The sequence below is a fragment of the Phyllobates terribilis genome, unplaced genomic scaffold (assembly GCF_046119375.1).
Source record: "Phyllobates terribilis strain yellow unplaced genomic scaffold, ASM4611937v1 Scaffold_2__4_contigs__length_985480577, whole genome shotgun sequence".
NCBI lineage: Eukaryota > Metazoa > Chordata > Amphibia > Anura > Dendrobatidae > Phyllobates > Phyllobates terribilis.
In genome coordinates this window covers 946,696,750-946,720,331 of record NW_027362762.1, presented here as the reverse complement: position 1 = coordinate 946,720,331, position 23,582 = coordinate 946,696,750, and the positions used below count along the sequence as shown (strand labels likewise).

The 23,582-nt window shown below is 48.3% G+C and overlaps 1 protein-coding gene across 1 annotated transcript in view; it reads right to left on the bottom strand.

Annotated features, from left to right (window-relative positions):
• The window catches only part of LOC141248281 (uncharacterized), an 86,761-nt gene that overhangs the window by 36,067 nt on the left and 27,112 nt on the right, over positions 1–23,582 (bottom strand). Inside the window, exons 4-6 of the mRNA XM_073669338.1 lie at positions 15,983–16,068; positions 4,530–4,676; positions 4,418–4,465 (exon numbers count right to left, since the gene is read on the bottom strand). Coding sequence (XP_073525439.1) covers positions 4,418–4,465; positions 4,530–4,676; positions 15,983–16,068 — 281 coding nt within the window. The remainder of the gene's footprint in view (positions 1–4,417; positions 4,466–4,529; positions 4,677–15,982; positions 16,069–23,582) is intronic.

Sequence of the window (23,582 nt, the reverse complement as noted above, 5' to 3'; positions counted from 1 at the left end):
CACACAAAAACAAATTTTTGTACCCTTACGGGTAACTATGTACAGTACTTTTCAGCAGTTCAATAATGGTGCTCCCTCCGGGGAAGCACCTGTCCACAATAGGCTGGCCCAGCCAGGTCATCAGCTCTAGGTGGCGAGGGTTTGCTCTCCTCTACCACCCTGAGGACATACGGCAGGGCCATGGGTATCACTGGAGCCACGACCCCTGCTGGTGGGGCGGCCGCTCCGGCCTGAGCAGCGCCGGGCGCGAGTTAAGCATCAGGAGCGTTAACCGGTGCTCCGGCGTTTTGCTGGTCGTCGGCCATGGTTGCGCCCCCCTAGTAAACCGTAGCCTACCTTCTTTACTTTTATCAGATAGGCCGCAGCTCCGCAGATCACGGTCTCCTTCCAGGACCTGACGCTTCCTGGTGCTGCGTCAGAGCGCGAGGCGGAGCTTGAGCTTCGCGCGCTACTAACTGTCACGCCTCTGGTTCCCGCGGTTACACCTCTCTTCTTCCTGCGTGGCGATGCGGTAATGGCGGCGATGTTCACCACAGTTCAAACACAGTTCAAATACGGCACACAGTACCCGGTGGCAACGGGCACGAAATCCTGTTTGTGACGCCAGGAAGAGCTGACGCACCCAGGGGGATATGGGGGACTCGGTGCCCGGGGCCTTGACGTTCTGTGGGATGTCACGGCGGTCGGCTCCCAAGCCCGTACCCTGGGGTCACTCTTTAAAAGGGGTTTTGTTAACAGTTTTGTCTCGTAACGCCACCTGTGGCTCCTGGTAATGGGTACCAGCGCTGCTGCAGACCTCCGGGGGTGATGGGATGGCAGCTGGGATGTCTCTGCTTCCCACAGGCGCAGCGGGCCCCCGGGGCAGGGTTGATGAAATGGATGCAGGTGAGAGGTGGCCCGGTCGGGTCAGGGGGAATGACGGACACGCACACAGGGGATTCACTTCAGTACCTTTACTGGTGTAACGGCAGGTATGGTCCAGGGTACTCAGTGGGAAGGGCGCACTTCTGGACTCTCCCCAGTGAGCAGGTATAAGGCCTCCTGATCCGTTTCTTCCTCTCTCTCTGAAGCTTCTGACCAGCCTGAAACTAGGCCTAGCTTCTGTACTCTTTCACTCTCCTAACCTGTTTGCTTGATGGTAAGAACTTTCCTCTGGATACCACTATCCCTGGATGCTGGGGCCTTTGTGGTTCTTAGTTCTTAAGATGATTGTAGCTTCAGGTTGACCAGGGGTTTAGAATCCTCCTGGTATATCGGTTATTCCTACTGGGCGTAGAGGACCCTGTAGGCGCGGACCTGGTGTCCGGCTTGTGTTCTGGGGTGAGCTTAAGATGCTCCTCTGCCCCCATAACTCCTCTCACTCTTCTCCTTGCCTCCGGCCACGCTCTAAGCTCTGAGGCTTCAGCATGTGCTTTAGGCCCTGGCTGGCTCTCAGCACAGCAGCTCACATGCTGCTTCTTCACTGATCTCCAGTGCCAGCACACTCACTGACTCTAACTCCACCTTCCAGTATATTTATCCCTAACAGGCGCCTTCTGGTGGTATGAGGTGGAAGGGCGGAGGTGTCTGTTATGTAATGAGGGCCTCTTGTGGAGAAGTCCGTCCATGCACCCTTTTGGGTCCTGTGGTACCTGTAATAGCAGGGTGCCACATATTTATAGCAAAAAAAGAAAAAAGCCAGCACCAAAACGGGTGCTCACCGGAAACAGTCCATGTCAAACTTGAAACAAAGAGAAAGCGGCGCTCACTGGTCCTTTAAAATCCACAGTTTTATTCTGGCAGCAGGGAAGAGTGTGGCACATACAGTAGGTCCGTCCTATGTGCCACACTCTTCACTGCTACCAGTTTCAATGTGGACTTTAAAGGACCAGTGAGTGCCGCCTACTCTTTGTTTCAAATATATATTCATAGCTTGGTTGCCATAAAAGGAGGGGGGCCCAACACACATTTCTTGCACAGGGGCCAAAAACTGTTAGTGTCTACCTCTGGACATTTTAATCGTGAGCTGCCACCTTATAATACTATTGTTGACTCTTGATAAGGCGGCAGAGTAAATATCACCTGTGTGTATTGATTGGTTTTATTCCTAGACTCTAAAATGAAATCCTTGTGCGGAACACAGAAGGCAGGGAGCCCCGGAGCAAAGGTGACCATGCTGGGCCCTTCTGGTAAGGTGCAGCTAATAAATAAGGGACAACATGTTTCATCGCTTTCTTTTATTGCACATAAAAAATATTGATTGTCCACTCATTAGAACATATGGTGAATGCCCTGTAAGACATGACTAAGCTAGATAGATAAAATACACACACAAAAAAAAACATTTCCTATAAACTAATATGAGACTTAGAGATGTTACTTGCTGTAGGTTCCCCATCACTGGAGAGTAGTAACCTTCTTTAAAACATAACTTTACAGTGTTCCTATTATTTCAGGTAACTTTTCAGAATGTCCACATGAGAAATAACACTAGTTCTGGTTATTATATGGTTTGTATTTGTCATTTTTCACTATTTTTCCCCTTTGCAGGTTCTATTTCTAACTTTCAGCTGTCTCTGAGCTGGTGGGTGGAGATGCATACACAGCGAAGCAGCAGCACATAGAAGCGGCAGCAGCGCATTATAGAGCAGTACTGAGCAGTGTAACTGGGAATCAGGGTGAGATAAAACACTTAATAGAAAGAAGCAGCTTTAGCAATTTTGGAAAGTGCAATTGTGATAGCTTACTGTATGTGATCCTCCTCTTAGGGGAGGAATCTCTGTATATCAAAATATACAGGACCAGAGCCTGCATGTCTTACTTTAGCTGACTTATCTACACAAGTGGCAGGAGAAAAAACAGCCTTAATGAACTGACACCCGTATTTTTTAAAGTTCTTAAAGGGGTTGTTCTGGACTTTAACATTAAGGGCCTATCTCATCGGTGGGGGTTCGGCACCCGGCACCCTTTGCCAGTGAGCTATTCACAGTGTTAACTGGAGCTGACCTAGGGTCTTAAATAATTATGGGGTCAGGTCTGGGGTCTGACATAATTATGGGGTCTGGATCAAATTGGGGGTCTGTATTAGCAATGAGGTCTGGTTTGGAGTCAATTATCATCTGGTTTGGGTTCTAAAATAATTTAATGTCCCCTCCTTTCAAATGTACCCGTGCCCTCACCTTATAGTATTTTTGGCCATTGGGCAGTTTGGTAAGTATAGAAATGACACCTGTTGTAGCAGAGTTTCTACACAGATCAGCTTCAATAGAAAAGAGCTCTGAAATTAGCCGCTTTTGTGAGCTTTATCTTGAAAGCAAAAAATTACAATTACGGTGAGCACCCGCCTGATTACCGAGTCTAAACAATTTGACCAATAAAATAACCAATAGAACGCACGAGCCAAAAATTCCAGTATTTTTATTGCATCAGTTGATTGACAAGATTGGGTTTTAGGAAAATCTGTTAAGGTGCTGGGAGTTGTTGGAGGACACGTATAACCCGATCTTCGGGGCAATGGCGCCATATCTGGTCCTCTCTAGCTCTTTCATCCATGTCACCCCATGTGTAGGGTTATACTCCATGTTCTGGGTTCTGTATGCGTAGTCGACCTTTAACCATGGCGGGTCCATACAACATATGAATGTTGACGTTTCAGCTGGGGGTAGATCATAAAGTGCAAGCGGAGGTAAGACTTGTGATCTTCCAATCTAGAAGCATTCTGGAAAGAAGGTCAAACATGTTTAGAATCGATGTGAAGACTGGGATTATAATGAGAATGCATTACCTGATCGGCTTTGCTGTATAGACTAGGTCAGAATGAGCAGAGTCATCTCATTAGTAGAGAATGCATTACCTGATCGGCTTTGCTGTATAGACTAGGTCAGAATGAGCAGAGTCATCTCATTAGTAGAGAATGCATTACCTGATCGGCTTTGCTGTATAGACTAGGTCAGAATGAGCAGAGTCATCTCATTAGTAGGAATGCATGATTTTAAGATGGAATATAACAGTATACATTATAGACAAAGAATAAGCTCTGTATACAGCTCTTCTTTCATTTCCTGATCTTTGGAAAATGGACTGTACTTCATCAATCCCTGGAGATTGTTTTCATTTATTAATTCATTCCTGACCTACTAAATCCCTTTTATAGGAGCAGCCAGAAAACCTACAACTTTGCTGCACTGATAAAGTCCAGGGAGGATTAGTCTCCAATATGGCTGCACCGGGCAACTTTTTTTTTGCTTCTACGGACCTACATCAAATAATATTAAAATTACACAAAAATCCTAATAATTACTAAGAAATATGTCCTCATAGGGGATGACCATTTCAGACCATTTCTTGAAAGGGGTCACGCTCTGTGAGAGGACCTTGGAGCAAATATTCTATACTCCAGCAGCGCCACCTCAGGAGAAATTGTGCATAACACAGTTACCTCTGAACTTAATGGACTCTCTGGATGATGCACAGACGTTCAGTTCTTCTAATTGGACAGGAACGTGTTATGTAGATTTGTAATTAAAAGTGGAATAAGCCTTTAGGATTACCTTGTGGGTCTACAGGGTGGAAACACCAGACCACACCAGAAACCTTGGAGTCAAAGCAGCAGCCTTTGTTATGGCAGGTAGCCGCAGAGATGCCCGGATAGCCGCAGTTCTCTCTGGTTTTGGCACCCACGGCACACTGGTCTGCAGCTGTATAAAAGACAGAAAACAGAGAATATTTGATGCATTTTTTTTTCATGCATTTTTTTTTTCCCTCTGTCATTGAAATGAGTGAAAAATGCTGAAAGAATCGACACGCTGCAGATTTAAAACTGCTTAAAATCTGCAAGGAAAAAATAAGCAACGTGTGCATGAGACTTCAGGAATCTCATTCACTTTGTTGGCATCCATTTTTATGCCAAAACTACTCTGAAAAAAATGAACAAAAATGCAGCAAATTCTTAGGGTATGTTCACACATTGAGTTTTTGGAGTTTTTTTATGCAAATTAAAAGCTGCTTTTTACAGTACCAGCAGAATCTGTGAGATTTCAGAAATCTCCTGCACACGATTGCTAATTTTTCCATACGGAACTGGAAATTTTTTTTAAAACAGCAGTGTATCAATTTTTTTCAGTGATTTTGCAGTAATTTTTCACCTTTAGAAAACAATGAGAATATGCAAAAAAAAAGCTGTAAAAAAAAACACAACTGTGCATTTTTGCTGCAATTTTTCTGCTGCTTTTTAGGGGGAATGAATATAAGTTTGTTAAATATGTTCTGTAGACAAATGACACATTATCTGCATCAAAAACGCAGCAAAACCTGCTTTTTGTAAGCGGCTTTTTTACTGCTAAAAATGCAGAAAAAAGCAATGTGTGAATATAGCCTTAGGCTGCATTCAGACATCCGAGGTTTTTTACAGCTAGCACTTTTTCCTGTGATAACCTGTGGGGCCATTTGTGGCGCCCTGCTACGCACTGGTGCCACAGAACCCAGAAGGGTGCATGGATGGACTTCTCCACAAGAGGCCCTCACACATTCACACACCTCCACCCTACCACCTCAGACCAGCAGAGGGAGCCCTGATAGGGATATATATATGGAGGGTGGAGTTAGGCAGTTTAGTAGTCAGTCTCTCAGTCAGAGGGAGAGCGTGCTGACACCCAGAGAGCAGCGAAGAGCAGCATGCTGCTGCGGTGCTTAGGCGAGCCAAGGCCTACAGCACGAGGTGAAGCCTAGTGAGGACCCTGAGTGTGGCCGAAGGCGAGAGGAGAAGGAAGTAGCGAGGGGGCAGAGGAGCATACCAGGCTCACCCCGAGATATATACCGGACACCGGGTCCGCACCTACGGGGTCCCTTTATACCACCAGGTCAGCAGGTGCAAGAGAGAGACAGTAATCAAGCTAGGCCTAGCTCCAGGCAGGTCAGAAGCTTAGCAAGAGGAAGCAACGGATCAGGAGGCCCTACACCCGCTCACTGGGGAGAGTCCAAAAGTGCACCCTTCGCCCGGAGTACCCTGGACCGTGTCTGCATCATCACCAGTAAAGGTACTGAAGCTTACCCCCGTGTGAGGGTCCGTCTTTCCTCTGGGACCGTCCTGCCGTCCCTCACCAGCATCCACCATCTACCCCTACACTGCCCTGGAGCTAGCTCTACCTGTGTAACACCAGCTCCAGAGGACTGCTCCGCAGCGGCGGCTCCCGTTACGAACTTACTATAAATCCCCTATAAATCATATCCCTTTTTGTTGACCGCCCTGGGCCACGGACCGGGCCAGCCACTGTGATATCACCCCCAGCATCTACCAGCCCGGCACCGAGTACCCCACGGCACAGGGGGCGCGACACATTCACATGTTTGTGTTTTTTCACGAAAACTGATGACACTCGGACCACATTCTGATCAAACGTGAAATAAAATAATTGGCCCGTTTTTCTTGTACGAGGAAAATATTGATGTCTGATGAGGTCTTAGTTAGATTTTAGTGATTAATTTTTTATCTTGGGAATCTGACCCCATGAACTCCAGCCCAAAAAAAAATGAATAGACAAAATGTAGATATGGTCCAAGCTAAGTTAAAGAGGATCTGTCACTAGGTCAAAAGTGGGCAGTTTTTACCATGTAGTAAAGTGCAGTCTATGGAACTTGTCCATAAGTTATTAGTTGCCTGAGTGTTTGGGCATCCACTTAACAGATGAGGTTCAATGTAAAGTTATGCACATGGGCAGTAATAATACGCGGGCATCGTATGGTTCTAGGGTTTAAGCGTTTTTGATGGCAAAATAGAATGGGGTTCTTTTTTATGTACATGCATAAATAGAGACAGAAGGAAAGTGAAAAAAAAAACCGCTGAAAAAACGCATCAAAAATGCAGCAAAAAACGCAGCAAAACCTGCATATTTGACGCAGCTGAATTCCTACCACCAATCAGTTTTGCAGATTTCTGACTGAAAAAAAGACACAACATGTGGGAACGTAGCCCTAATCTGTGGAATAGTCGACCTCAGTAGTCGGTCACAAACTGAGCATATACTAATATGTGCGGCTAAAAAGATGTTCAAAACGCTACAGCTCATCTTGCAAAAAAAAAAAAACAAGATCTTATTCAGCGATGTTGATGTGTAGCGCCCCGAGGGTTCGGCCGCTACAGGGGTATTGCACCTCTGCCAGAGGTGTGATATTCCACTCCCAGGTAAGGATGGAGTATGGACTCAGTCAGCTGCATACAGCACACACACCTCATTTCCGAGGGACAGCTCAACGGTGCTCCCACTAGACAGAAGTGCAGGCACGACCGACTATGTCCCTGTCTGGAGTGGGGAGGGGGGTGGAACACCCAGTGCTGTAGGGGCAGATAGGGGTTGGCTCCTGAGCGTAGGTAGGAGCCCATTGGTTGCTGGTCACCTGGGCTCATGGTCAGAGGGAGGTATAAAAAGTGGGCACCATCTTAGATCTAGGTTCAGTCTGTTCAGTCAGTGAGAGGAGAAGACCGGGAGTGGAGGCTCTGTAGGAGCTCCACTCAGGAGCGGGCCTAGAGAGAGGCCGAGGAAGAGAGAGTGGAAAAGAGAGAGAGGAGGTGAAAGGGAGCTGTGATTACGTCTCATCCCAGCTCCACGAGAAAGGAACAGAAAGGAACAGGAAGGAACAGAAAAGGAGAAGAAGAGACAGAGAAACAGAAGGGCTCAGGAACAAGAAGGTGGAAGGGACCCTAAGAACCCACGAGAATACAGGGTGAAGGGTCAGGCAGATTAAAGGTGCCGGATCCCAAGTTGGTGGAGGAGAAACTGCCCTCATCCATAGACCGGACGTCGTGATCATTTATTGGTGCGACACCTCATCAAACCTGCTAGGAAGGCACCATATAGGACAGCGGAGGACGGGGCCGACGTTTAACCGCACGAGTCCGCTGCAGCTGGACAAAAGTGGGTCACTGGTGAGGCAGGCCAGAGAAAGGATTGAAGGGGGTCCTGAGCCATACTCTTGAGCTGCCTGGGAGTTGACCGAGCCCCTCACCTGGTGGACGCAGCACGGCTCGGTCAGTCATTCCCTGCAGAAGTGACTTGGATATTAACCGTGAGTAAAGACGCTGGACTGCAGTACGTTGTCTGTGTGCTTTTTCGCTCCTCCGGCATTACTGGTACTGGGACTCTCACCACCATCACTCCCACCATCCACTACACTGCCCCGGGGCTGCACTCTTCCTGTGGGGAGTCACACCATCCCAGCTGCACACATCATCGGCCCCAGCGGTCTGTCCTGCAGCGGCGGTTCCTAATAACCGCAATCCACGGGTGGCGTAGTCGGACATTATCTAAAACATCTAAAAGACTGCCACCGGTCTGACCACCCTGCGCCACGGGACCGGGTCGCCACTACTACCCCCATCGTCTCCCTCTTGCCCGGTTCTGCGTGCCCCACGGCCCAGGGGGCGAGTCAGCTTTGGCGTAGTCGGCAGGATTTCGTGCCCGCTAACAACGGGTACTGCGCGCCTGAAAAGAGACTGTTTTATTGAAATTGACTGTGCTGAAAATGGCGCCCGCCCTAGAAGAACGAGCGCCATAATGTGCGCGCCAAAAGACCACAGGAGGCCGCCTCCCATCGTGGGCCAGGTCCCAGAATGTCGCCAAAGAGGAAGCCCGCCCCCAACAACCATGAGCACGGCTGTGGAGATGTCCATCAAGGTGGGGGGGCTGCCCCTGAGAGTGATTGTCAGCAGAATGCCCCAGGACCACCCCTCATGGGGGCGGAAAGAGAAGAAAACTGCGGGGCAGGGGGTGGTCTGGATCAGTCTGGCCAGGCCGCACCCGGAGATGGAGAAAGGAGCCAGCTCCAACACCTTGGCAAGGGGCCTGCTGCAGGCCGCACCGCCATGCAGCTTCACAGAGCCGCTAGCCCACCTCCCCAAGGAAGACCCCGAGTATGCGCGGACGGCGCTGGAGGAGCTGGACCGGAGGATGGTCCGGGCGCAGCAGGACGTGCTTGCCGGGTGGAAAGAAGAAATGGCCCAGCGGGCTGTGACCCTGCAACAGGAGGCGCCGTCGACATCCAGCAGCACACCAGCCACCGAGGGCAGTGAAGACAGAGCGGAGGCTGAAGACGACGTCGCGGAAGAGGCCGCGACAGCAGAGGCAGGTAACGGAGACGCCCCTACCCCGAACCCTGGGGCCGCCGACCTGCCCCTGCACCCTGTTGCGGAGCCCAACGTACCTGGACCCGTCGTCGACACCGTGCCTCCACCGCCATCAACCGGCCCCCAGGCCATCGACGCTGCCAGTGAGCCCCGCCCCACGCCGTGCCCTCTGACCCCGGGCATGCTCAGCAAACCACCATCGCAGGCCGGGCCGCAAGGCCTAGTGCCCCCGGGCGCCGCTGCCCTGACGGAACCCCCTGCACCCGCTGTACCACCCCTGGGAGCAACTAGGAAACGACCAGCGCGGGCCTGGTCGCAAGGCCACGTGCCCCCGGGCGCCGCCAACCCGCTCGCGCCCCCTGCCTCTGCAGTACTACCACTGGGCGCAGATCTTCTCGCCCAACATACCAGTCCGGATGGACTTCCTTTCATCTGGCCCCCCGAGTATGTCAACCCCCGCTTTCGGAGGAGCCCGCCCGCGGAGGTTGAAGTACCATCTGAGCACCTCATACCTGCACCGGCGCCTCAGGAAACCCCCCAGCTGCCGTTGGAGGACGCCCAGTTTGAATGGGACCCCACTGGGGAGGACCTAATGGGGTTCACAAAGGAAACACGGGCGGGCACAGCCGAACGGCGGGAGGCCTGCCGCCAACAGCTGGAGATGTTTGAGAGAGAGCAGCGAGAGCGGCGCGTGAAACAAGAGAACCTGCAGGTGCGGAGCAGAAAATGAAGACCCGGCGAGATCCCCAAACTGCCCGCAGTCCCCGAGTCACCGGGACTGTTGTGAAGTTCCAGATGGAGCGCGGCTGGGGTTTCATCCGAGACCCTGAGACCATCAGCGACGTGTTCGTGATGAGGAGGGATGTGAAGAGCCACCTGCCGGAAGGTCATCGAGGGCGGGATCTATTTCCAGGGGATGTGGTGTCTTACACCCGGCACCAAGGCGTGAAGGGATGGTACGCCCTCCACATCCACAGAGGAGTAGAGGAGGAGGAACAGCACTACTCGGACTCTGAGTACCAAGAGGGCCCGGATGGGCCTGAAGATTATGAAGAGCAAGGAGCAGCTGGAGGGTATCGCTACCAGTAAACAGTAGCATATCAGTGTAAATAGTTACCCGTCAGGGTACAAAGGAACTGTTTGGGACTGTTTCCAGGATAAAGTGTGGTCCCCGTTGGGACTGATATAGGACTGTTTGACTGTTGCCCTATCCCCTAGGTAACCTGGCTGAGGACTGAGAGCAGCCATCCCTCTTCCCTTTACCAGGCTGAGGACTGTGAGCAGCCACTCCCCTCCCCAAAACCGGCCGAGGACTGGGAACGGCCAATCCCTTGTATATAGTTGCGCTTCCTAAAGCGCCCCCTACTGGTTTTATAAAAAAGGCTGCAACGTCTACCTCAAGATAAATTGTTGCACCTTTAAGAGGGAAGAACACCTGGTCGCAAGTTGCACCACGGCCATGATCCAAGAATCCAAGAATGTGCCTTACTTAAAAAAAAAAAAAAAATGTTTCACATGAGAAAGTTTTATATGCTGCTAGGTGATAATGCAAGAGTTTTATAAGATGTTTTATATAAAAGAGCTCCGGAAGTATTGAAAATGTTTTTTATAATGCCTAGTGAAAAGAAAAGTGTGTCCCATAAAGGGAATTGAACAATGTCGTCCGTTTCTGATGTAGGAGGTTATTGAAAAAGTTTTGCATGTCCTGTAATTAACTGTTTTTGCTCTTTTCCAGCCTGAGGACGTGCTGTGGTTTACCAGGGGGGAATGTAGCGCCCCGAGGGTTCGGCCGCTACAGGGGTATTGCACCTCTGCCAGAGGTGTGGTATTCCACTCCCGGGTAAGGATGGAGTATGGACCAGGGCTCAGTCAGCTGCATACAGCACACACACCCCATTTCCGAGGGACAGCTCAACGGTGCTCCCACTAGACAGAAGTGCAGGCACGACCGACTATGTCCCTGTCTGGAGTGGGGAGGGGGGTGGAACACCCAGTGCTGTAGGGGCAGATAGGGGTTGGTTCCTGAGCGTAGGTAGGAGCCCATTGGTTGCTGGTCACCTGGGCTCATGGTCAGAGGGAGGTATAAAAAGTGGGCACCATCTTAGATCTAGGTTCAGTCTGTTCAGTCAGTGAGAGGAGAAGACCGGGAGTGGAGGCTCTGTAGGAGCTCCACTCAGGAGCGGGCCTAGAGAGAGGCCGAGGAAGAGAGAGTGGAAGAGAGAGAGAGGAGGTGAAAGGGAGCTGTGATTACGTCTCATCCCAGCTCCACGAGAAAGGAACAGGAAGGAACAGAAAAGGAGAAGAAGAGACAGAGAAACAGAAGGGCTCAGGAACAAGAAGGTGGAAGGGACCCTAAGAACCCACGAGAATACAGGGTGAAGGGTCAGGCAGATTAAGGGTGCCGGATCCCAAGTTGGTGGAGGAGAAACTACCCTCAGCCAAAGACCAGACGTCGTGATCATTTATTGGTGCGACATCTCATCAAACCTGCTAGGAAGGCACCATATAGGACAATAGGACAGCGGAGAACAGGGCCGACGTTTAACCGCACGAGTCCGCGGCAGCTGGACAAAAGTGGGTCACTGGTGAGGCAGGCCAGAGAAAGGATTGAAGGGGGTCCTGAGCCATACTCTTGAGCTGCCTGGGAGTTGACCGAGCCCCTCACCTGGTGGACGCAGCACGGCTCGGGCAGTCATTCCCTGCAGAAGTGACTTGGATATTAACCGTGAGTAAAGACCCTGGACTGCAGTACGTTGTCTGTGTGCTTTTTCGCTCCTCCGGCATTACCGGTACTGGGACTCTCACCACCATCACTCCCACCATCCACTACACTGCCCTGGGGCTGCACTCTTCCCGTGGGGAGTCACACCATCCCAGCTGCACACATCATCGGCCCCAGCGGTCTGTCCTGCAGCGGCGGTTCCTAATAACCGCAATCCACGGGTGGCGTAGTCGGACATTATCTAAAACATCTAAAAGACTGCCACCGGTCTGACCACCCTGAGCCACGGGACCGGGTCGCCACTACTACCCCCATCATCTCTCTATTGCACGGTTCTGCGTGCCCCACGGCCCAGGGGGCGAGTCAGATGTAAAAGTGAAAAAAAAAACGTAATGGCCGAATGTGACATGGCAAAAAAAAAATGTTCTTCTGGCTATCTTATCAAGTACAGAACCAACGTTTCAGTCACCAGATTTCACAATACAAACTGCATACCTTAACCCCTTCCTGACGTGGGGCATAATAATATGTGGCACTCCAGGGGTCCGGTTGCCACAGTGGCATTGCCTCCCTCACAGGGTGTGACACCATGCTTGGAAGCAAGGAGGGGTCCCCTAATCAGGTTTACCAGCATACAACACTTTCCTGGCTCCAGACCAGCAAGGGGAGCTCCTCCCCTTTACACTGGAATCTGGAGGCGGGGTTAGTAAGAGTGGAGAGGAGTTAGAGACAGGAGAGCGACGAGGAAGGACCTGAGGAAGGGAGCTGTGTACAAGCTCGCCCCAGAGGAGAGAAGCGCAAGTGAACCAGACACCGGAGTCCGTGGTTGTGGGGCATTGAAGGCCCAGCAGCAGAAACTGGAGGGCAGGAGACTGCAGGTCTCCTGGCCCCACCAGACGCCCGGAGGCTCAGCAGCATACTAGAGCCCGGAGCCGCCACGTGTGAGCGACACTTGAGGAAGGCCCGAGCTGCCTGTCATACGGGTGAGGAAGAGACGTATTACTCAGGGACGAGGGCCACAGCACAGCTACAAGCAGCAGGGCCAAAGAGATTAGCGCAGCGGGAAGGCCTCCAACTTCACCTGGCGAGGTGGATTCCCAACTTGCTTCCAGGCGGCACGGACCTGTACTACCAGCTAGTACCCGTGCCCCGGTCTGCCTAACCACCGCAAATAAAGATAAGAGGAAACCGCCATTAAGCTGTGGACTGGTCATTATTTGCGCCATCACCTGCACTACACTGCACCAACAACATCCACCTCCACAATTCTACATATACTGCCCTCAAGAGAATGCCAAGAGTGTGCAAAGCAGTCATCAAAGCAAAAGGTGGCTACTTTGAAGAACCTAGAATATAAGACATATTTTCAGTTGTTTCACACTTTTTTGTTAAGTATATAATTCCACATATGTTAATTCATAGTTTTGATGCCTTCAGTGTGAATGTACAATTTTCATAGTCATGAAAATACAGAAAAATCTTTATATGAGAAGGTGTGTCCAAACTTTTGGTCTCTACTGTATATACAGTGGGGGAAATAATTATTTGATCCATTGCTGTTGTTGTAAGTTTGCCCACTGACAAAGACATGAACAGTCTATAATTTTAAGGGTAGGTTAATTTTAACATTGAGAGATAGAATATCCCCAAAAAAATCATGAAAATCACATTGTGTAAATTTTTATACATTTTTTTGCATTTTGCTGTGAGAAATAAGTATTTGATCCCTTTGGCAAACAACACTTACTACTTGGTGGCAAAACCCTTGTTGGCAAGCACAGCAGTCAGGCGTTTTTTGTAGTTGATGATGAGGGTTGTGCACATGTCAGGAGGAATTTTGGTCCACTCCTCTTTGCAGATCATCTCTAAATCATTCAGATTTTGAGATTGTCGCTTGGCAACTCGGAGCTTCAACTCCCTCCATAAGTTTTCTATGGGATTAAGGTTTGGAGACTGGCTAGGCCACTCCATGACCTTACTGTGCTTCTTTTTGAGCCACTCCTTTGTTGCCTTGACTGTATGTTTTGGGTCATTGTCTTGCTGAAAGACCCAGCCATGACCCATCTTCAATTCTCTTACTGAAGGAAGAAGGTTGTTGGCCAAAATCTCGCGATACATGACGCCATCCATCTTTCCTTCAGTATGGTGCAGTCGTCATGTCCCCTTTGCAGAAAAGCACCCCCAAAGTATAATATTTCCCCCACCATGCTTCACGGTTGGGACAATGTTCTTAGGGTTGTACTCATCCTTTTTTTTCCTCCAAGCATGGTGAGTAAAGTTAATGCCAAAGAGCTCAATTTTTGTCTCATTTGACCACAGCACCTTCTCCCAATAACTCACAGAATCAACCAGGTGTTCATTGGCAAACTTCAGTCGGGCCTGCACATGTGCCTTCTTGAGCAGGGGGACCTTGCAGGCACTGCAGGATTTTAAACCTTTAAGGCGTAATGTGCTACCAATGGTTTCCTTGAAGACTGTGGTCTCAGCTGCCTTGAGATCATTAACAAGTTTTCCCCGTGTAGTTTTAGGCTGATCTCTCACCTTCCTCATCATGAAGGATACTCCACGAGGTGAGATTTTGCATGGTGCCCCAGATCGATGTCGATTGACAGTCATTTTGTATTTCTTCCATTTTCTTACTATTGCACCAACAGTTGTCTCCTTCTCACCCAGTGTCTTACTTATGGTTTTGTAGCCCATTCCAGCTTTGTGCAGGTCTATGATCTTGTCCCTGACATCCTTAGAAAGCTCTTTGGTCTTGCCCATGTTGTAGAGGTTAGAGTCTTACTGATTAATTGAGTCTGTGGACAGGAGTCTTTTATACAGGTGACTATGTAAGACAGCTGTCTTTAATGCAGGTAACGAGTTGATTAGGAGCATCTAACCGGTCTGTAGGAGCCAGAACTCGTAATGGTTTGTAGGGGATCAAATACTTATTTCTCACTGCAAAATGCTAAAAAAAATTATCTAATTTATACAATGTGATTTTCTTGATTTTTTTGGGGGGGTATTCTATCTCTCAATGTTAAAATGAACCTACCCTTAAAATTATAGACTGTTCAGGTCTTTGCCAGTGGGCAAACTTATAAAAACAGCAAGGAACCAAATAATTTTTTCCCCTACAGTATATACTACTGTCAGATAGTACTCTAGGTATTATTGCCACGATGGCTCTACAGATCTTATTATGAGGATGGCACTGGAGGCACTACTGTGAGGATGGCACTATCATTTGTACTATGAATTAGCACTAATGTGAGCATGACTTTATAGATTCATCTGTGAAATAACGTCAGCCAGACTGGCACTACGGATGCTACTGTGACACTGGATATATTGGTATTTCTGTACGAATGGAAAAAGAGGTACTGCTGAAAGGATAGTATGAGATATGCTGATGTGAATATGGTACTGTAGGTACTAATGAAAGGGTGGCACAATACATAAAACTGTCAGGATAGCACCTTAAGTACAATAGCCAAGATGGCACAACACATGCTATTATGTGGATGGCATTGGAGGCACTGCTGTGAGGATGGTACTACAATTTGTGCTGTGACTATGGCACTCTTGTGAGCTTGACACCATAGATACAGTACTTATGTGACACTATAGATGTGGATTGTACTTTAGGGACGTCTATGAAGATGACACTAATTTCTATATGACACTACTGTGAGGATGACACTATAATTTCTATATGACACTACTGTGAGGATGACACTATAATTTCTATATGACACTACTGTGAGGATGACACTATAATTTCTATATGACACTACTGTGAGGATGACTCTATGATTTCTATATTACACAGTTGTGAGGATGACACTATAATTTCTATGTGACTCACTACAGTGAGTATGACTGGGCATGTTGAAATCCAATATGCCTGATCCTCTTAACCCTTGAAGTGGGTGTAACCCCCCCATGAACATACATTAGTTGACCAAAATCAACATTTTTTACTGACTTTGTTACAAAAAATATAATACTACAAATAGTCCATGTTGTGAGTGCAGGTTGTGCTGGGATTTGTAGTACATCAGCACACTGAAAGGCCCCACACAGCTCTATGTCCAACCTCAATGAAACCCAACGTGCCACATCATTGTGCCAACCTTCTAACAAGGGAAAAAGTCTGTAGCAATGCCGATACTTACGAGGAGCCTGGGCTGTTCCCCTGGCAGCCAGGACCATGAGGAGGGCCAGCACCCAGCACAGTCTCCAGGCCATCTCCATCCTCTCTCTGCGGGTGGGATGGGCACAGGGCTTATTTTATACCCTGGGACCTGTTTGCTACATTCTTTAAATGAGGTTTACTTAGGGAGAGGCCTCGCTCTAATTTTCCTCCCCCGCCCTATATATATTTTAAATTAAGTAAAATGTGACGAAGGTGAAATTCCCTCTAGGTCCAGATAAGATGTAATTCTTCATTATGTCAGGGATCGGAAGAAGAAAAGGACGGGGCTAAGAGCTGGTAATAGTAATGCCGGGCAGACGCCCTGAGGATTGCTCATCCATCAGCGGGTGCAGGTCTGCCCTCTACATGGCATCCTGGACTCCCCCCGGAGGTCGGCTCAAGATGGGCGTCCATGGGCCCCTCACCAAGTCCTAGTGGTAGAGTATGCCTTCACTGATATGGTATCCCTCGCAGGGCTCAATTATAGGGAGCACAACGGGCACAAGGCCAGGGGCTTTCACCACCCTGGGGACTGGGGGGTCTTCACTATTAACCCTGCTTATCCAGGTCTATCTGTTATTCGTCCATCTATCTATTATCTATCTATAATCTATCATCTATCTATTATCTATCTATTATCTATCATCTATTATCTATCATCTATTATCTATCTATCATCTATCTATTATCTATCTATTATCTATCATCTATTATCTATCTATCATCTATCTATTATCTATCTATAATCTATCATCTATCTATTATCTATCTATTATCTATTATCTATCTATTATCTATCTTATCTATCATCCATATATTATCTATCTATTATCTATCTATCATCTATTATCTATCTATTATCTATCTATCATCTATCTATAATGTAGCTATCATCTATTATCTATCTATTATCTATCATCTATCTATTATCTATCTATTATCTATCTATTATCTATCATCTATTATCTATCTATTATTTATCTATTATCTATCTATTATCTATCATCTATCTATTATCTATCTATCATCTATTATCTATCTATTATCTATCTATTATCTATCATCTATTATCTATCTATTATCTATCTATTATCTATCATCTATTATCTATCTATTATCTATCTATTATCTATCATCTATCTATTATCTATCTATCATCTATTATCTATCTATTATCTATCTATTATCTATCATCTATTATCTATCTATTATCTATCTATTATCTATCATCTATTATCTATCTATTATCTATCTATTATCTATCTATTATCTATCATCTATTTATTATCTATCTATTATCTATGTATTATTATTATTTATTATTATAGCGCCATTCATTCCATGGCGGTTTACATGTGATAAGGATATACATAGCACAACAATTACAATAATCTTGAACAATACAAGTCAGCGACTGGTACAGGAGGAGCGAGGACCCGGCCCGCGAGGGCTCACAGTCTACAAGGGGTAGGTGAGGGTAGAGCTGGTCGTGCAGTGGTATGGTGGAGCAAGGGTTACTGCAGGTTTCCCCGGTAGGCGAGAGTCTGATGTGTTGGGGTAGAGAGTTCCAGAGTAGGGGGGAAACACAGGAGAAATCTAGTATGCGATTGTGGGAAGAGGAGATGAGGGGAGTAGAGAAGGACATCTTGTGAGGATTGGAGGTTGCGTGCAGGTATGTACCGGGAGACTAGGTCACAGATGTATGGGGGAGACAGGTTGTGGATGGCTTTGTATGCCATGGTTAGCGTTTTGAACTGGAGTCTCTGGGCAATGGGGAGCCAGTGAAGGGATTGACAGAGGGGAGAGGCCGGGGAATAGCGGGGGGACAGGTGGATTAGTCGGGCAGCAGAGTTTAGGATAGATTGGAGGGGTGCGAGAGTGGTAGAAGGGAGGCCACAGAGCAGGAGGTTGCAATAGTTGAGGTGGGAGATGATGAGGGCATGGACTAGGGCTTTCACAGATTAGTGGTTGAGGAATGTGCAGATCCGGGAGATATTTTTAAGTTGGAGTCAGCAGGAAGTGGAAAGGGCTTGGATATGTGGCTTGAAGGAGAGATTAGAGTCCAGGGCTACCCCGAGGCAGCGAGCTTGGGGGACTGGGGAGAATGGGCAGCCATTGACATTGATGGATAGGTCTGATGGGGGGGTTGAGTGAGAAGGTGGAAAGATGATGAACTCTGTTTTATCCATGTTAAGTTTTAGAAATCTGTCAGAGAAAAAGGATGAGATGGCGGACAGACATTGTGGGATTCTGATTAGTAGGGAGGAGATATCGGGTCCAGAGAGGTAGATCTGTGTGTCATCAGCATAGAGGTGATACTGAAAGCCATGGGACTCTGAGCTGTCCCAAGCCGAAGGTTTAGATGGAGAAGAGCAGGGGTCCTAGAACTGAACTCTGGGGGACACCGACAGATAGGGGGTGAGATTATCTATCTATCATTTATCTATTATCAATTATGCCTGGACCCGTAGAAGCGTGATAGACACGCGAAACGGCCGTCGTCCGCAAAAGGCGCCGCTTCCCTGCATTTTTAATGGAAATGGAATAAAAAAAGATTTTATTACATAGGTGTGCCACCTCGCTTTTTTCATGTATGAATTGTGACTTACTTTGTTTCTGGAGGGAGTTGCACCCGATGGTAAGATTGATTGCTCCAGCTGATGAGGTCGAACTTCTGGAGTCTCCGCACAAGGACTGAGTCGCTGCAGTGCTGGTTGCCTGTGCATTTGTATTATCTATTATCTATCTATCTATTATCTATCTATCTATTATCTATCTATTATCCATCTATTATCTATATATTATCTATCTATTATCTATCCATTATCTATCATCTATCTATTATCTATCTATTATCTATCTATTATCTATCTATCATCTATCTATCTATTATCTATCTATCATCTATCTATCTATTATCTGTTGTAAGGCAGCGCTAGTCATCATAATGGGGGATACTCGCTGCACCGGGTAAATTAAGCACACGTGCAATGTCCTTCCGGTATTTCTCAATTCAGCAGTTTATTATTGCACTTCATAAACCGCAGTTCACACATATAAAGTCCATGAGCCTTTCCAGTGGCAGCTATGCCCACTTGGCTCCAGGTAAACTATAACACTTGGCTTCAGCAAACGATAACAATGTCCATATATCACAATGTCCATATAATGTACCGCTTTTATCTTTTGCAGGGTCTTAATGGTTCCAGGTTTAGTTTGCCACCACTTTCACTTTTAGGCTTCCCAGGTGGGGGTCTCCAGCCCTCGTACCTTCGAAGGCTACTGGTATGTTTTCACTCACATCCAGTCTGCGCCTTTCAGTACTCTTGTATGCCAAGCCGGCTCTCCCTCAAAGGTCACTGGCATCCACGCACAGGATCCAGGCTCGACCTTTCAGGCTGCCAGGCTTCACTCTCGGCCTCACTAGGCCTCACACGAACGGTGTCCCACACACATGGGGAACAGGCCTCATGCCTCTCACAGAACACACCTGTCTCCCATCAAGCAGGGTTTATATATGCATCCCGTGCACACACACACACATACTGACAGGACCTTGCTGATGTCACAGTCATGTGATCAGACAGACATTCTGTGCGTGCAGGACCTGTGCTATGTCACAGTCATGTGACCAGTCACCTGAGGGGGAAGGTAGATGGTCAGGAAAAACACATCCTGGACCATTACCGTAATGCCAGCAAGTCGCTGCATTACATATCCCCCCCCTCTATTCAAACTTGTGGGGTTGAACACATAATATACACAACCACTATAACCCCCAGCTCACATAGAGACCATGTACTTTACAATTGTGCTACTCAGCACCTGGAACATTAGTCAACGACATTAGCCCATTCCTTAGGGACCTACCATTTGTCACTGTCACTGACTTCGTCGGGTCACCTTTCGGGGTCATAAGCTTGTCAGAGCTCCCCCGCTCCCAGCGGTCAGTTGTAACCTTGTCAGGTCTCCCCCGCTCCCAGCGGTCAGTCATAATCTTGTCAGACCTCCCCTGCTCCCAGCGGTCAGTCGTAACCTTGTCAGGTCTCCCCCGCTCCCAGCGGTCAGTCATACAGCGGTGTGACTCACATGCCCTGGTATCTAAGGTCCGGTTCTACTCCGTAATGTCCCGTCCTCTATTGGGTCATTTGTATGGGCTGCTCAAACCTGAGTTACTGGAGGTTTCACTACCTCTAAACCCACGCCCACTACTCTCAGGACATCTTGAAAGGTCCCTAACTCCAGCTATAGCTGTTCTGTTATTTAAGGGGCCCTTTCTCTGTCTGGTCTCATAATTTCTAGACGGCTGCCCTCTTCTGCTACTCAGATGATGCTGTCTATCCACTCGCAGTCTAGCGAGATTCAACTGTTCTACCTCTCGCAGGTAGGTCACTCGGTACTCCAACAGCATGCGCATATATCCCAGGCTTTCTTCTGTTCCTACAGCGGAGAATGATACCATGCCGTCTTCGTCGGGTATCCAGTCTTGACGATCACGTGGACTGCTTACTTTCAACACCCCAGAGTTCTTGACCATCATCTGCATGGCTCGACCATTTCTCCCAACGAGCTTCCTCACCAGAACATGAGGCACCCGGATGAACTCTTCACACATACTGTGAGCTTTCCTCATCAACTCCAGTTGTCTAACGGCTTGTTCCGTCTTCAACTGGAGAAACCGCTTTGTGCGAATACATCGCCAGTGCATGTCACTTAGGATAGCCACCCTCTTCACTGTGACTTCGGTCGTGGACAGGACCACCAGCTGTTTAGCTTCTGAGGTCAAGTACACCTTACAGGCTCCCACGGCCTTCTTAAACTCCTCATGCATGGACTCACTGGTGCATTCTTCCCTCAAATCCTCGGGCACATCTACAAGGCACTTGTACCAAGATGTTTCGGTCTCACCAGTGGTCTCCATGCGATCAACCAGCTCAGGGTTCAGGGACAACTGACTTTCAGCTTCTTCCCCCTTTACGCTTCCCCTGAGCTGACTCACAGCTACAAATTCACCAGTTTTCGTCTTGACCACTTCCATCTCATATTTATCTTTCGTTAACACTCTCTTAGCTCTCCTCAGGTCCACCTTCTCATGGTATAAGGGAGTGAGTGCAACGTGTTCGCCCTTTTCCTTCTTCAAGAAGGCCTCGTTCACTGAGTGATACTTTGTCAGGCGACTTTTGAGCCCGGAAAATTCTTCCTCTAGCTCCGCCACTCGCCTCTCAGCGGCCCGTCTCTGAAGCTCTTCCTGCTTCAACTGCTCTTCCAGCAGCAGAGTTCTCTCAGACCTCTCCGTCTCCAATGCGCCCACTCGGCTCTCAATAGCCAGTCTCTCACGCTTCTCTTGCGTCCACTGGGTTTGTAGCAACTCCTTGAGCTGCTTGATCTCGGCTCCGACATCCACCGAACCCTCTGAGCCCACATCACTCGAGGAGGTATCTGCTTCATACCTCCCATCACCAGCGGTCAACTCCTGGCCCTGGTCTGTGGCTTTTCCGATGGACTCCTCCATCCTCTCTCGCTCAGCTTCCATCTTGCTGACTTTCCTTAAGGTACGTCTCCGCCTTCTGGAGAGTATCACAGGACATCTGTAGCTCCTTCACCTGAGCTTCCAGATCTAGGGTCTTTCCCCAGAGATCATCATTCTCCTCAAGGGTGTCTTGCAGAGTGGTCTCAACCACTTGGCGCACTTGCTCTGCACCCGCCTTATCCTCCTCTAGTTTTTCCTTCACCTTGAGGAGATCCTCATAATCTCTCTTACTCTGTTGCAGTTCCCTACTGCGTTCACCACACTCCTTCTTGGAGTCACACAGCTCCTGGTTGAGCTGTTTGCGCAGTCATTCTAGGGTTTTGTTCGCATCCAGAAACACCATCCTGCCGCGTCTCCTTCTCAAGCTTCAACTGCAAAACCTCTTCCTTGATTTTGCGGCGGTCCTCCTTAATTGCGTAGAACATTTCCTTCCACTGGTTAATTTCCGCGTGGCTTTGCTCCACATCTCGCTGCCAGTTCCTCATAAGCTGGTGTATTTTCTGCTGTTCAGACTCCAGGATCAACTGGTGTGAGGACACGTTCCCCAGGTTTTCACATAATTGCTGCACATCACTCTGACCCTGCTGGCCGATAGGCTCCAGCTCTTGGTCACGACTGGCCGCCTCCTCTTTCAGGGCTGTCAGATCCTTCTGACTCGGTACCGTACCGGAGGTTGCTACTGGCAACGTCACCTCTTCTTCTACCTCTAATGGAGGATCCACACTTGAAGCAAAGGCACACAGTACTACATTCTTTTTATTTTCATTTTCAGCCAAGTCTACAGGAGCAACCTTTTTGTGGCCCTTGCGCCGTCGACGACGAGAGGGAGACTCTCTCCCCTTGTCTAGCCCCTCTTGACTGACCTCTCCTTCTACTTTCTTAGTGTCACCGTCAGCTATGGGGTCTGTGTCACTCCCCATGGTGTTGTGGACTAACAGGTCACTTCCCACTTTGACGTCACCCCCTTCTACTGGAGCTACCCCGTTATCAACGGTCACATTGTCATTTTTAGGAGGTACCAACCCACCAGCAGTAATTTTTTTTGATTTTCTATCCTCCACGCTATTTTGAACAACCGCCCCTTTTTTAGACTCCGCCCCCTTTTTAACAACCACACTGGCAGGGAAATTTTTACAAGAAAAATCAATAATAGTCTTAGGACTCAGTTCACAACAGCTCTTACCACCTCCCCGGGCACTCTGGGACAACACTGGCGCCCCCGGAGAGTTCATAGAATGGTCCACTGCCGCCATTCCATATGATGCCCACAGCTCCTGTGGTTCCTGCACCATGTCCAGTTTCATGTCCAGTGGACGTTTCTCAAATACCTGCTCCGGTTTTAACAGGCACTTTAATCGCTCTAATCGCTCAATAGCTTCAGACTCAGTTGCTGCTCCTTTCACAGCCATTTTTATCTGCTCCTGCATTTCATCAGGACACTATTCACACACCGCTCTCCCCGGAAAAATCTTCGTGGCCCCGCCGAGCCACAGCAAAACCGATTTGAGTGCGACGACAACCGTCACAACCGCACCAAGTTGCCCGCAGATGCTTTAAACTTCGTGAGCCCCGCCGAGCCACAGCAAAACCAGGTTTGAGTGCGACGACTATCTTCGCAACCCCACCGAGTTGCAGCCAGATGCTTTAATCCACACTAGTCGTCCTGTGCCGTTGCCCCTAGCAACCGGGCTGCAGTTGCCCGCATTCTCGAACCATATGTAAGGCAGCACTAGTCATCATAATGGGGGATACTCGCTGCACCGGGTAAATTAAGCACACGTGCAATGTCCTTCCGGTATTTCTCAATTCAGCAGTTTATTATTGCACTTCATACACCGCAGTTCACACATATAAAGTCCACGAGCCTTTCCAGTGGCAGCTATGCCCACTTGGCTCCAGGTAAACTATAACACTTGGCTTCAGCAAACGATAACAATGTCCATATATCACAATGTCCATATAATGTACCGCTTTTATCTTTTGCAGGGTCTTAACGGTTCCAGGTTTAGTTTGCCACCACTTTCACTTTTAGGCTTCCCAGGTGGGGGTC